The sequence below is a fragment of the Gordionus sp. m RMFG-2023 genome, chromosome 3 (assembly GCF_954871325.1).
Source record: "Gordionus sp. m RMFG-2023 chromosome 3, tfGorSpeb1-WG-v2, whole genome shotgun sequence".
Taxonomy (NCBI): Eukaryota; Metazoa; Nematomorpha; class Gordioida; order Chordodea; family Parachordodidae; genus Gordionus; species Gordionus sp. m RMFG-2023.
The window spans coordinates 45,144,205-45,157,422 of NC_088777.1; the positions used below are offsets into that span (position 1 = coordinate 45,144,205).

Sequence of the window (13,218 nt, forward strand, 5' to 3'; positions counted from 1 at the left end):
AATATTTTCATCTTTATTTTAAATTTTCAAAATCACAGTATCATTACTATCATCATTATTATCTATTACAATCATTTATCAAATAATATGGGGTAGACTTCAATGTTCTATAAATAATTAAGTGTTGTTATATTCTTTAAGATGATCTTTAGACATTTGTTTTTGCTCATTTCTCAACAGAACTTGATAACAGTTCAAATACAAAGAAGCATATAATACATTATTTTGTAAAATTTTCATATGTTCCTTAATATTATATATAAAAGTACCTTTTATTTGTTCTAAATTTGGCTAACCCATATGCTATAAAAACATAAACAAACACATTTGTTTTGATGGCAGTCATAAATAGGGCTGTGCTGATCCACAACCTTTTAACCAATCCAATATAATATTTCCTGATATTATTAAAAAACCGATATTTCTGATATTACTAAAAAAACTGATCCGATATTTATTTACCATCTATCTTTGAACCAATTTAAAAAATATCAAAATTTTCTATTTAAAAAAACAAACTAACCTTTACATGAATTTTATATTTTTATCTTCTGAAAGTTAATAATCTCTCAATTAAAATGTTTATGGGTGAATGTAGTGCTGTTAAAGAGCTCCATTTAGCCGATTTTTAAAAAGCGCTTAGTCAAGATTTTAGCTAAAATATTATTATCTAAGCCTCGAAATTTTGCCAATAGAAGTTCAAATCTTTCTTCCATATGTAGGCAAAATCCTTAAGTTTGAATAATTTACTTTTGGGCAAACTTTGAGTTAAATGCTTTTAAAAATTGGCTTCAATCTAAATCTGTACCCCTCTGATTTGATTTAAATCGCGATTTAGATCTAATTTTTTTCAAAAAAATCACAAATTTTGCTAACTCTCACTTCTAGATTACTATTCTAGAAACCTCTGATTATTATAATGCAGAATTAACATTCAGAATCACAGTTATCTTAGTTAAAATACTCCAACAAATGACCTTTTATTTTAATATTAAAAAAGTTTTTTAAGTTTATAATTAACCAACATAATTTGTCCTAATAAATTAAAAAAAAACATAGATCTACAATTTTTTAACAAATTTTCGGACTTCGTCGACCTCTAAGAACTGTTATTTATTGTGAAATCAGGTTAGAATGCAAATTATAACTGCCGGGTCGATGATCTTTAATTTTAATGTACAGAATGCATAATAAATGAATAAATAATTAATAATAATATCCTAGTAAACATACTTTACAGTTTTGGCAAATAAAGCCGGATATTGGTTTTAGTAAAAAAATGGCTGAAATATCGCACGAGATAAATTATATTTTTTAAAACTTTTTATACCTTATTAAATTTAAAAAAGTAATATAATTTTTCTTAGAAATTGAAAAATAATCTTTGGCATTAAATACGGAAGTAAAATATTTTCAGCAAATTTTTTTCAAACCCTCACGGTAATATTAAATGATAAAATAATGTACTAGGATGTTATTATGATAATTTTAATTATCCCGTATTTATTTAATTACTTTAAACTTTTTATTAAAAAAAATAGTTGAAAAATATATATTAGAATTATTCAAGCAGGTAAATAAATATTTTTAATTTAATAACAATAATTAAGATCTTGAATCTTTTGTTAATCCTAGTATCATTGTTAGCTTAAAGTCACGCGTTAAAAAAAATAAAATAATTTTGGGTTCACATAAGGCAAGATACATATTTTAAGTTATCAATTTTTATTTGTCCTTTATTTACTCAAAATTGGTTATATTTAAAAACAATCGAAAAACATTAAAGATAATATTAAAAATATTCAACTGTTTGTTTTATTCATTCGAATATTCTACGAATAATTCAATTATTTGAATCAAATTATTTAAATAATTCGAATTTATTTAAATAATTCGAATCAAATTATTCGGAATAATTTTTAATAAAATGCTTAATTAATAAAATTTTGTCATTTCTCCTAATCTGAAAGTAAATTTAATTAATATCCATGATAATTTCATTAATAATTTGATCGCATGTTTATCATTAGACTATTGTAATAATTTTTTCCTTAAAATTAGATGTGCAATAGAAAAAAATATTGAAAATATTGGATCAATTCGTTTTTTAAAAAAATATAAACTCGATCCGACATTTAAAAAAAACTAAATATCAGGTCCCATCCGATCCGATATATAATATAGGCACAGTACCAATCATAACGAGGAATGTACCGTCAAATACAGTTTCCATATAAAAAAATCAGGGGTCTCGCATTTCAGTTTACAAACCCTATTTAGAATTTATTTTTATTATTACGTTTTTAGGTAGACAAATTTTATTAAAGTCTAAATCCGTAGCCGTTACATTGCGCAGAGGCATCACCTTACTTGATACCTCAATTACTTTTCTCTTATGGGAATTTGTACCCTTCCCATTCTCTCCAACTTCAACAACGAGTACGCTAATCACGATATAGCAAATTACATGTACAACTCTTTCTTCTCGATTTAAAAAAAATTAAACTTCGCTTATTAATAATAATGATCAATAATACATACTAATAATGATTAGTCATTTATGAGAATGATCGACATGAATCTCTTTCCTCACCCATCCCCACCACCACCCATTGTTACCTTTAGATATCGGCCCAAACCGGTCCGTTAAGATTATAATAAGGGTTTTCCGGCTCTGCCCCCGGTGTCAAGCTAAAACAATTGGAAATGAAATTGATCCAGATAGGCCCGTTTAAAATATTACGGACCGGGCCCTGCAGATCTAATTCACGTGACTCGATGAGTAATCTCGGGTAGGGGTGCTTAGGGGAAAGACGCTTATTATTCCATTAAATAGAACGAAGTTTGTTTTACAATAGGAAAAAAAATGCATACATGATTATTATATTATAAATAATATTTATCGATAACCTATCTATTTAAAATGCACACTATTATTTTTTATTTTTGCATAACCAAAAAATAAATACCAGCGACTTATCGCAAAATATGCACGTTTAACAAAATCCTTAATGACCTTATTTCACGCACCATTTTTTTTTCTTTTTTTGCAAGAAAAACCTTAAATTCAGGCAATCCATAAATAAAGCGATTAGGTGGAAAAATTTATTTTTAAAAGATAGATAATCGCATTTCGTTAAAATTTATACTAATAATAATAAAAAAAATAATATCATTTTCATTTTGACAAATTCAACTTTGATACATTAATATTCTAATTATAAAAGTAAAAAAATTGCCTATTTCTGGCCCCTTCACATTTTTAACATCATATTAGTGGTTCTCTCTTTTACCATGGGTAATTACTATATTAAGCCAATTTTTAGACAACTAAAAAATGGGCTAAACCAAGTTCTCAGCCGAAAATGATCACTTTGGCTTCGGGGTTTTTCTTAAAAAGATGCAGCACATGAAAGAAACTAATATAAATTAAAACGCCTTAATTTTAACGGATTTTTTCCGGCAGGCGCCTGAAGATTGAGTCGACATTTAGTCATTACCCAACTATCCCTGAAGATTTTAACAAAGAAAAAATACCAAAATCTCGAGATTTTGTCAAAAGATATATATTTCATTTTTTTCCTCAACAAAAGATTTAATAAATATCTACCACACCTTGACTCATTACTGAAAGATTTTTGACCAAATTAGATAAATTTAATAAAATAAATATATGATTTTAAGATTTCGTTAACAATTTGATTTAATATATCGTATTGGGATATGTAATTTATTGTAATTCGGAGTCTTTCAATTTTAAATTTACTGATGGCGATTTATACCATTTAATGATTTGACCACATGTATAGACTACCTACGCTTGTAATTTTAGACAATTTTGTCTAGAACTAGTATTAAACGCCTCGATTTTTGAAAACGGTTGACTCAAGATTTTATCCAATAATATTACGCAAATCTGGTAATTTTGTTCATAGATTGGTAGAAAGGTTTAGAGATCTATTATTGAAATCTCGAGGCTTACACGTAATATTATTTTGGCCAAAATCTTAAATTTAAATTGGCTAAATCGAGCCGTTTAAACAACACTACCTGAAACTGTTGAAATACTTTTAAATTATATACTTTATATAGTTTCATATGAATTAAAAACCATGCAAAAGTTTGAGGCGAAAGTTGCTAGAAATTTGTAGGTATGTAGTCTAGAGTTTTGCGGGAATACATTTCCGGTGAAATCAGATTTTTCGAATTTTAGATATCGCCCTCGTTGGCAGTAACTTCCGTTGAGAGTCTATTGTGACAGATATTTTACTCAAAAGAAAATAAGAAAATAGTTATTATAAAGTCGAAGATGTCCCTACAAGAGAAAAATGATAAAAAATTAAGAGATTCCATATCTTCCCAATACTTCATAAATGTATATGCTAAGTAAGTATTTACTATCAAATTAATATTTTGTATTTTTGAAAAATAAAGTTTAACACGTCTCTTTTTATCTCAATTACTAATCAATATTATACTTGTATTATTAAAAAAGAGCTTGAACTTTTTTTTTCACCCTCTTACTTTCTATCTATTTCATAATGTTGAACATATAACATGCGTTTAAGTTTAACAATGAATAATGAATATATATATATTTTTTAAAAGGAATCTATTTAACCTACTTATCAATTTTACGCGAATATTATAATATATTATATATTTATAAATTATAATATTATATGCATTATCTGAAAAATCGCACTAGAATTATTTCGTTTATTCCGGGGGTTATAGTGAGCTCGATAACTTTTTTTTAAAAAATATGATAATATTTCGCTTTTTAATTATTTTTTTATAAAAAAATATTGGTAGAATATGTTGACGCATTGCCTGGAAAAATTCGCACATTATATTTTTCCATGCTTTAATAAAACTTTATATATGATAACAATAAATTATAAGAAATTATAAAAAAAATTCAAAAGTTCTCTAATTTATATTGGGACTCCAAAAACTAAATCAGGGAATGTTTCTGATTCCCTATTGGACATTTTGAATTGACATTGTTATCAAGATACCCCTCTCTAGCCCATAAGAATGAATTCAGTGGCTGATCTATCAAAATAAAACACCCGATCATAAAATTACCTCACAAGGAAAAATCATATATGATAAAACTTGTTAAGAAATGAACGAAATATGATAATTTAATTTACCTGAAATTTTTTTTTTACAATGCTAAACTATATTTTTTTAGTCTACATAATAAATTTGTTATTTATGGTTATTGTCGAATGTATGTTATTTATGAATTAGATGAATATGAAATTTAAAAAAAAATTTTTTTTTAATATATTATTTAATTAAACATGCGATGGATGGTTAACGATAATCAACTGAATGGAATACCTTGACAAGAATAAATGGTAGATTTTTATAAAAATCATATCTGGAGGGACACTGCTTATCTCTATAAAATGATAACCAAAGGTGTATTGATAGCATTTTTAGCCGATACTAACAAAGTATCGTATTGGATAATTCATCAATATTATCATTTAAAAATTTTTTTAACCCTTCAATACTCCGGTGAAAAAAATGACGTTAGTACTCGGGTGGGGTTTAATAGACCCCAATTTCAAATGTATATATCTCTAGTAATATTCATTATTTTCATTTGATATTTGGATATAAGATAGATCTAACCTTAAGCTTGATAAAATATTTAAATATATTTATTTCTTAATTCTAGATTAAAGATGATGAGGATAATTTTAATTTGTGCCAAAATTTTTTAAAAAAAGCTTACTTTTTTTAAATTTCAAATATAAAATTAAAAAAATAACTTATACATCATATAGTCATGATAATTCATAATATGAATCTTTATTCTTCAATATAAAAAGTATTAATACAAATTTACTCTGGTGGGGTCTCACAAACCCCAATCAGTCACAAAATGCTTATATCTTAAAAAACTACTCAACCGAAATATATGAAATTTGGAATATAGATTCTAAGATATATTTGATGAAGCTACTGAAGAATCGTGATAATAATATTTAACCGTTTTTATGTAATATCATTTCTAGCATGCCTGGGGTTTCATATACCCCACCAGAGTATTGAAAGGTTAAAAATGGATTAACAAAAGCCCTTTCTATATGGGCTAGAAATTTGTATTAGTTTTTTTTAAATATAATTTAGAAATGTAGACTTAAAAAATTTAAAAATATGGTTAATTATCATTTTTAGTTATCGGCTACTAATATCGGTTCGATGCAACGGGCAAACTTATCTATTAGAGTCAAAATTAAACAGTCTTTTCGTGACTTTTTTGTATCATGAAATATGATTTATTCCATATCGCTTAGTTCTACATGATGCATAAAGAACTTCATGCCGAAAAACTTATTTAAATTTAATAAAGTTACATATGAGCCAAGGTCTTATGTTGGCTAAGTAATAATTTAGTATAATAAATAAAAATTCTATAATCTTTACAAAAGGGGATAAGGCTAATTTTATTTGAAAAAAAACGACTGTATATATATGGCTTCTAAAAGATTTTTTAGTATATAAGTCCCCGCGTGAAATTAATATGACGCAACATATTTAATAACATTTTATTCAATTTATATATGGTGCAATATAAAAAATATAAAATTTCAAATAGATACCACATCAAATGGTATTCATTTATATTGTTGACATCTTATGTAAACTGAAAACACAAATTCTAATAATCTTTGCGATTAGCCATTGTTTCTATACAAATAACACAGGGAGAGTTAAATACCGCCAAATTTCGTTAGGAGCTTGGGCCATATTTAATATTCTTTTTTACTCGGCGTATAAATTTGTAATGAATGATAGAATATCGATAAAAGATTCGTTTATAAATTTGTTATTGATCGATTGAATGAATCCGTTTTATCGATGATAATGGGCCAAATGTTTAAATTTTAGTTAACTGGTCGGAGAATAAGTTAAATAGTTATTCACATTTACATAGGAGATAGGACCCATCTTTCAAACTTGATTCGTTAAAATTGCTTAAAGTTTTATAAAAAGTATCTGTTTCACATTCAGATTTATTGGGATCTTCGATTGAATCCTAAGAAATTCCTTATTCCGTTGTTACGACATATTATATTTATTTTTATTAGAAAAAGGATATTAAAAATATCTGTGAAACTAAATGTTTGATAAACGCGCCAAAATATAAAAGTAACTCCCTAAGTACACATACGAAAAAGAAAATAAGTATATTAATATAAATTTAAGATAGTTTCATTATATATGATATACTCTCTCAGTAGTTATCAGAGGGCCGGAATCCCGCTCATAACTGGCCAAAAAAATTGGTATGATTTTAAAAATCCGGATAGGACCGATTTAATTTTTTTTAAAAAAAGTTATATCAATTAATCATAATCAATTGGAAAATTATACAATGGATCATTTGCTATTTAAATTTATTTATTTACTACTCAATATTTATAATTTCTCTTTGAAACATGAGCCAAAATAACGAAATTTTATAAATTGCGGTCTTGACCGAAAAATATATAAAAAATGAATATAAATAATATTATATTTCACTGTTTTGTTTGTTCGTAATGCTCTGAGTACTGTAAAAAATAAAATAATATAATTTATATTGATGATATATCGAAGTTTTTGTTCAAGAAAAATGTTTAACAAAAAAGAGGTTTTATGATATTTATTATTTTGTTATTGCACTTGTTTGTAGTCTATATTGTTAAATAGAAAGATAGTATGAGCGGGTGGAATGTTTGATTAAATTTGGTTGAGAGATTTTAAAAAAAAATTGATAATTGAATTTATTTTAAATTAAAACACAAACTCCACCCTATAATATAAATACATTTTAAACATTTAAATTTATAATAGTTCATAAATAATCTTCAATTCAAATTTTAACTTTTATCTATAAATTTACGAATCGTTGATTTGTCAATTTTTTTAAAAAAATATTTTATACAAAAAATAGAATTATTTAATAAATTATAATTAAAATATTAAATTATTTCGATTTAATTTTATATACAAAATATTTCCCTTTTTAAAAAATTTTTTTTTATATTACATAATTATTTAATTACATTTGGCACAAAATAATCCTTTTTTTTTGTTTTTATACATTTATTAAATTTTAAAGTTATAACCTAGATAACATATTTTTTAGGTTTCTTAATGGAAACATTTGGGGAAATTATTTCACTAAAACTGTTTACCATGTTGAACATATAGCTATTAAAATTTGAAACTTTTTTTTTATTAAAACGTTTTCCCCTTATAAGAAAAATTTTTAAAAAATTTACAAAGTTTGGAGGACATAAAATGGGTTCTAGTTTATTTTGATAATTTTTCTAGAATATATCGGATCAAAACTAGTTGTAATTTTGTTCAAAACGATTCAATTCCTAGTCATTTTATAAAATAGAAGCTTCTTCTGATTCCCTTTAATTTCTTAAAGAGATGGATCAGGTCCGAGAAAATTCAAAAGTTCTTTAGTTGGCCCAGTGACATATGATGCCTACCTAGACAGACTGACTCGTAATTTCATTCATTAAGTTGCATTTTAAAGTCTTATTGAATAACAAATCAGCGTGATAAACCTTTTTTTTAGTTTCCCTTAACAATTTTTTTTATAATTTTTTTAAAGTTTTATAATGGAAAACCAAAATGGCATGTCACCAGCTGATGATTTGTATTGATACACATTTGAATAAATGAATCATCTGTCTAGATAGCATTATATTTTCATTGGATTTGATTTTGTATGTTTTTATTTTTAGATTCTACGAATTTCAAAAAGTAAATAAATTTTGTTCTCAGTCAAAACCATACGATTCATCTGTTATATATTGTTTTTCAAAATCCAATATCTCTACTAATGTCTTATTCCGAAAAAAAAATATTCCCCCTATTACACAAGAGTCAGCTATAGCGCCAATTTGTGGTTTGCAATTGTTTTTATGTATCATTATGTGAATGCATATTAATATCATTTAATCGACATACAAACCACAAAATGGCGCAACAGCTATTCTTATGTATGGAATTTTAAAATGCATTTAACAAATGAATTGCCAATCTAGTAATATAGATATACATCATTGGCTTTAATCTAATAAATAATTGATTATGTTACATTAATTTAATATTTTTAGAAAAAATATTTAATTTGGAAAGATGATTAAAATAATATATTTGCATGGTTTATTTAACATTTATTATAGATTGATACATTTAGACTACGTTTATAGTAAATGTTAAATTATTATTATATAAATGCTATGATTTTAGTGATCAATTTTGCTCATCGCTTGAGTGACATCGCGGTATTTTGGCTTTAATTTTATAATGATAAAATATATATCTATTTTCTTAGTTTTTAACATAACATCATTCCTTACCATCTACATTCACATTTATCCATTTTATTTTACAGGCCACTGACTTATCCCAATTTTCATATCAACACATTATTAAAAAAATTAATCGTTCCCGACTCCCATTTAGGATATTAAAATCGCTCACAAACACAACCATATTCTTATAATGATATTTATTCACGCGCGGATAATTATTTCAAAAAGTTCTTAATGATTTCATCGTATTCCACAACCACCGAACAAGAAGACGTCAACTTTTGGAGACGCGAAGCTGAAACGAATAAAAAGAAGTTTTTATTTTGTTTTTTTAAAAAAAATATTTTATCTTATCATTATGCATAATGATGTGATCATTATGGAATATTTAAGTAAACATATTGTGAAAAAAAATACGAATATAAAGCATTTCATTGACCTTTTAAAATGGAGTTTATGTAAGTACAAACTGCGAGAAAAAAAAATGTCAAGATAAATATTTATTTTTTTTGTCCTATTATGATAAGTGCTCCCGGCCCGTACTTCGGGCCGGGCTTGGGCCTAATTCTATTTAAAATAATCGAGTTCGGGCCGGGTCGGGTCGGACCTTGGAATTTTTTTTAAATATATCTAAATTTATCAATTTTATATTGAATTTTTTATGTAAAATTAAAATATTTGATTTTATTTATTGAAACTAAACGACATATAACATATGTCTTTTATTTTGAGTAATTATAAAGATTAATTTCTATATTTAAATACGGACCAGGATGGGTCGGTAATTTTTTTAAAAAAAAATTTCGAATTCTGGCCAGGGCCGGCTAAACTTTTTTAAAAAATATTGGGTTTGGGCCGGGCTAGCAAAACTTTTCTAAAAAAAATTTCGGGCCGGGCCGGGCTTGAAAAATTAGGCCCGATGCAGATCACTGTTAACAATAGATATTTTTGTATCTAAAATTTATCACCATTCTTTCTTACAAATCAATTTGCTTTTTTTTCGATACATTCATTAATAACAAATATCATTTCCATTTTCCATAATGACTTATAATAATTCTTCAATTTATAAGGTATTTAATATAATAATCTTTAACCTTGTCTGTTATGCAAAATGTTATGTTTTGTGTTTTTATTTAATATAGTGGTTAAGCTATTTAATGCAATCAATTTTTGGTTAATATTATTTTTTAATCGTAGTTTTAACTTTTTAATAATTAATTGTTTATAAACAACTAGGGCTCCTACGAAAAATTAATTGTAAAATAGATAAACTTAATATTAATGCATAACATAATTATTTAATAAAAAATTATAGGATGTATAATGTAGAAACCGAGTAAAAGATTTAGGCCACGTCTGAGCTCGACTTAATTTTTGTCCTTAATTCTGAATTCTATTAAGATTAGCACCCTGGACACCATTTTTTAGTTATTTGAAATAAGATGATAATTGAAATACTTAAAGGTGTACTATTTTCAGAATAACTCTTTAGAATTTTAAAATGAAAGACGCAGGACACAATTTTACATTTTTTTTCTAAAAAATAAAGTCAACACCTTGATATCTAATGGTCAAAACTCCTAAACCCAACTGCCCAAATTAGATACATAGTAATAAAACTTTATTTATCTATCCTATTGAAAGTTGGAAAATAAAAATTATACTAACCTTATTATTTTATCAAATAATATTGTTTTTTGAATTATCTAATTACAATCATTACATTTCTGTGTTTATTGTGCTATTGATTTTATCGAACACAATAAAATATAATATTTAAGGAAAATGTTACATCGTGATAAAAATTCTTTCAAAATGGAATGTTTTCTAATTGCCATATTCAAGAGTATATCGATTATAACAACCCCCCCCCCCCCCCCCCCCCCGATTGATTATAATGGAAACAAAAATTATTTTATGATACAATTATTATTGTATCATTTCATTATCTATATTAGTAATTTAGTAATGTAAATTAAATGTACACAATTCATAACCATCATTTTGTTGTAAATTTTAATTAAATTTATATTTTAATTATATTTCTTGATATTTTTATTTTTTTTTACTTAACTAAATTTAAAAAAAAAATTGTTTCTAGGAATTGTCTATGTTTTAATATCAAATGTTCATAAATTTTTTTTTTCGATTATAATGTACAATACCAAAAAATTATTAATACTAGAGATTTACCTATACAGAGCGATACTTTAAATTTTAACCGATACAAAGAAAGGGATAAATAGCCCTCTAGTCTACGTTGAGCTACGGAAAAATAGATTTTTAGCTTTATATTTTTAAATAAAAAAAAACTTTTTTTTTGTATCGATGATGTCGATATCGTCTAAAAAGTTATATCGGTGCATTATTAATATAGTTAATAATGCGACATAGATATATATAATAATTATAAAACAATCCTTGTCAGAATAGGGAAATCCTTAATTTGGGACTTCACATGCGTATCTTCTTTCCCAAAAAATTTAAATTCTAATCCGGTTGATATAGCCGAGAAAAAAAAACAATGAAATATTCCAAATTCACAAATTATATTTTTACACCGATTGTTATCTCTTCCCTTGGACATATGCCAAGTGGAACTTTAAAGTTTTTAAAAAATATAGGGGATAAGATAAGAGCCCTTACATCAGAAACTAAAGAATTTTATTTCTTAAAACAAAACCTACAAATCATAATTTTAAAATATAATTATTTTTGTTTTTTGGGAACTTGTAGTCCCACCACGGTTTTTATATAATATTTTTTATTTTATTTTATCATGTTTTATACATCACGAATTTAATAAATAATAAAATGTAAAAAAATTTATAAAGAAAGATTGCTAATAGTTTGGTTAAATAGCTCGATTTCAGACAATTTTATGCAAACTTGCAGGTTTCATTAATAGATGACACAAAGGTTTTGACAACTACTAACGAAATCTCGAGGCTTAGGCGATATTTTTTCTGGTTAAAATATTGAGTTCGCCGTTTTTGAAAATCAGCTCAAATGGAGCTATTTAGCAGCACTACTTGCAGGGCAGCTCTCATAGAAAAAAAATATGCATAAGTTATTTATATATTTATAATAGCAACTAAACATCTTCCTTTATATTTTATAAATTTAATAATAAATTTTTTTGAGTTTTCAAAAGCCGATTTTCACATTTACATATAAAACAAAATTAATAATGTAAGAGTTTAGATCGTTCACATAATCAAGTGAGGATTTGTAATTCTTTATTAAATTTCACCGCTTTTTTTTTGACAATAAAAAAAAATGAATCAATTTATCAAAAGTCAAAACATCTTTTTTTTACAGGGGTTAGGAAATATTAAAAAAATTATAAGTTCTTCTTTGATGTATTATGCAAAAAAGGTTAAATTGTGTATTTAAGGCTAGGTTATGTCCAAATTTTTAAAACTTTTGCAAAATTTCAAAAGAATTTGTTTTTGGCATATTTTTATATTTTAAAATACCTTAATTTATTTACATATTTTCTTGATTAAAGTTAGGAAAGTTTGTGGATTTAATTTTTGATATTTTGGAAACAGCACAGCCTTACATTTTATACTGTGCATCAGAGACCTGCAGACATACCATTTGCACGGCCAGGCCCGGATTTTTTTAAAAATATTTTTTACAGCCCGGCCCGGATTTTTTAAAAAAAATTTTTTAAGCCCGGCTCCGATTTTTAATTATACTACAGATATTTAGTATATTAAAATTTATGTAAATTATATTTTGAGAATATACTAGTGTTGTTTAACGGTTCATTTTGAGCCAATTTTTAAAACGGCTAACTCAATATTTTAGCCAAAGAAATATTGCCTACAGATTCCGCTAATAGATGTCTAGACCTTTGTGCCAT

At 25.6% G+C, this 13,218-nt stretch overlaps 2 protein-coding genes across 3 annotated transcripts in view; both read left to right on the forward strand.

Annotated features, from left to right (window-relative positions):
* LOC135927464 (uncharacterized) overlaps positions 1–13,218 on the forward strand; it is a 105,197-nt gene that overhangs the window by 33,466 nt on the left and 58,513 nt on the right. The window lies entirely within an intron of this gene.
* Positions 1–13,218, forward strand: part of LOC135925956 (nuclear distribution protein nudE-like 1-A) — a 30,345-nt gene that overhangs the window by 1,122 nt on the left and 16,005 nt on the right. For both annotated transcript variants that reach the window (XM_065461556.1, XM_065461555.1), the window contains exon 2: positions 9,425–9,658. In XM_065461556.1, the coding sequence (XP_065317628.1) occupies positions 9,579–9,658 (80 nt within the window). In that variant the 5' untranslated portion in view covers positions 9,425–9,578. The remainder of the gene's footprint in view (positions 1–9,424; positions 9,659–13,218) is intronic.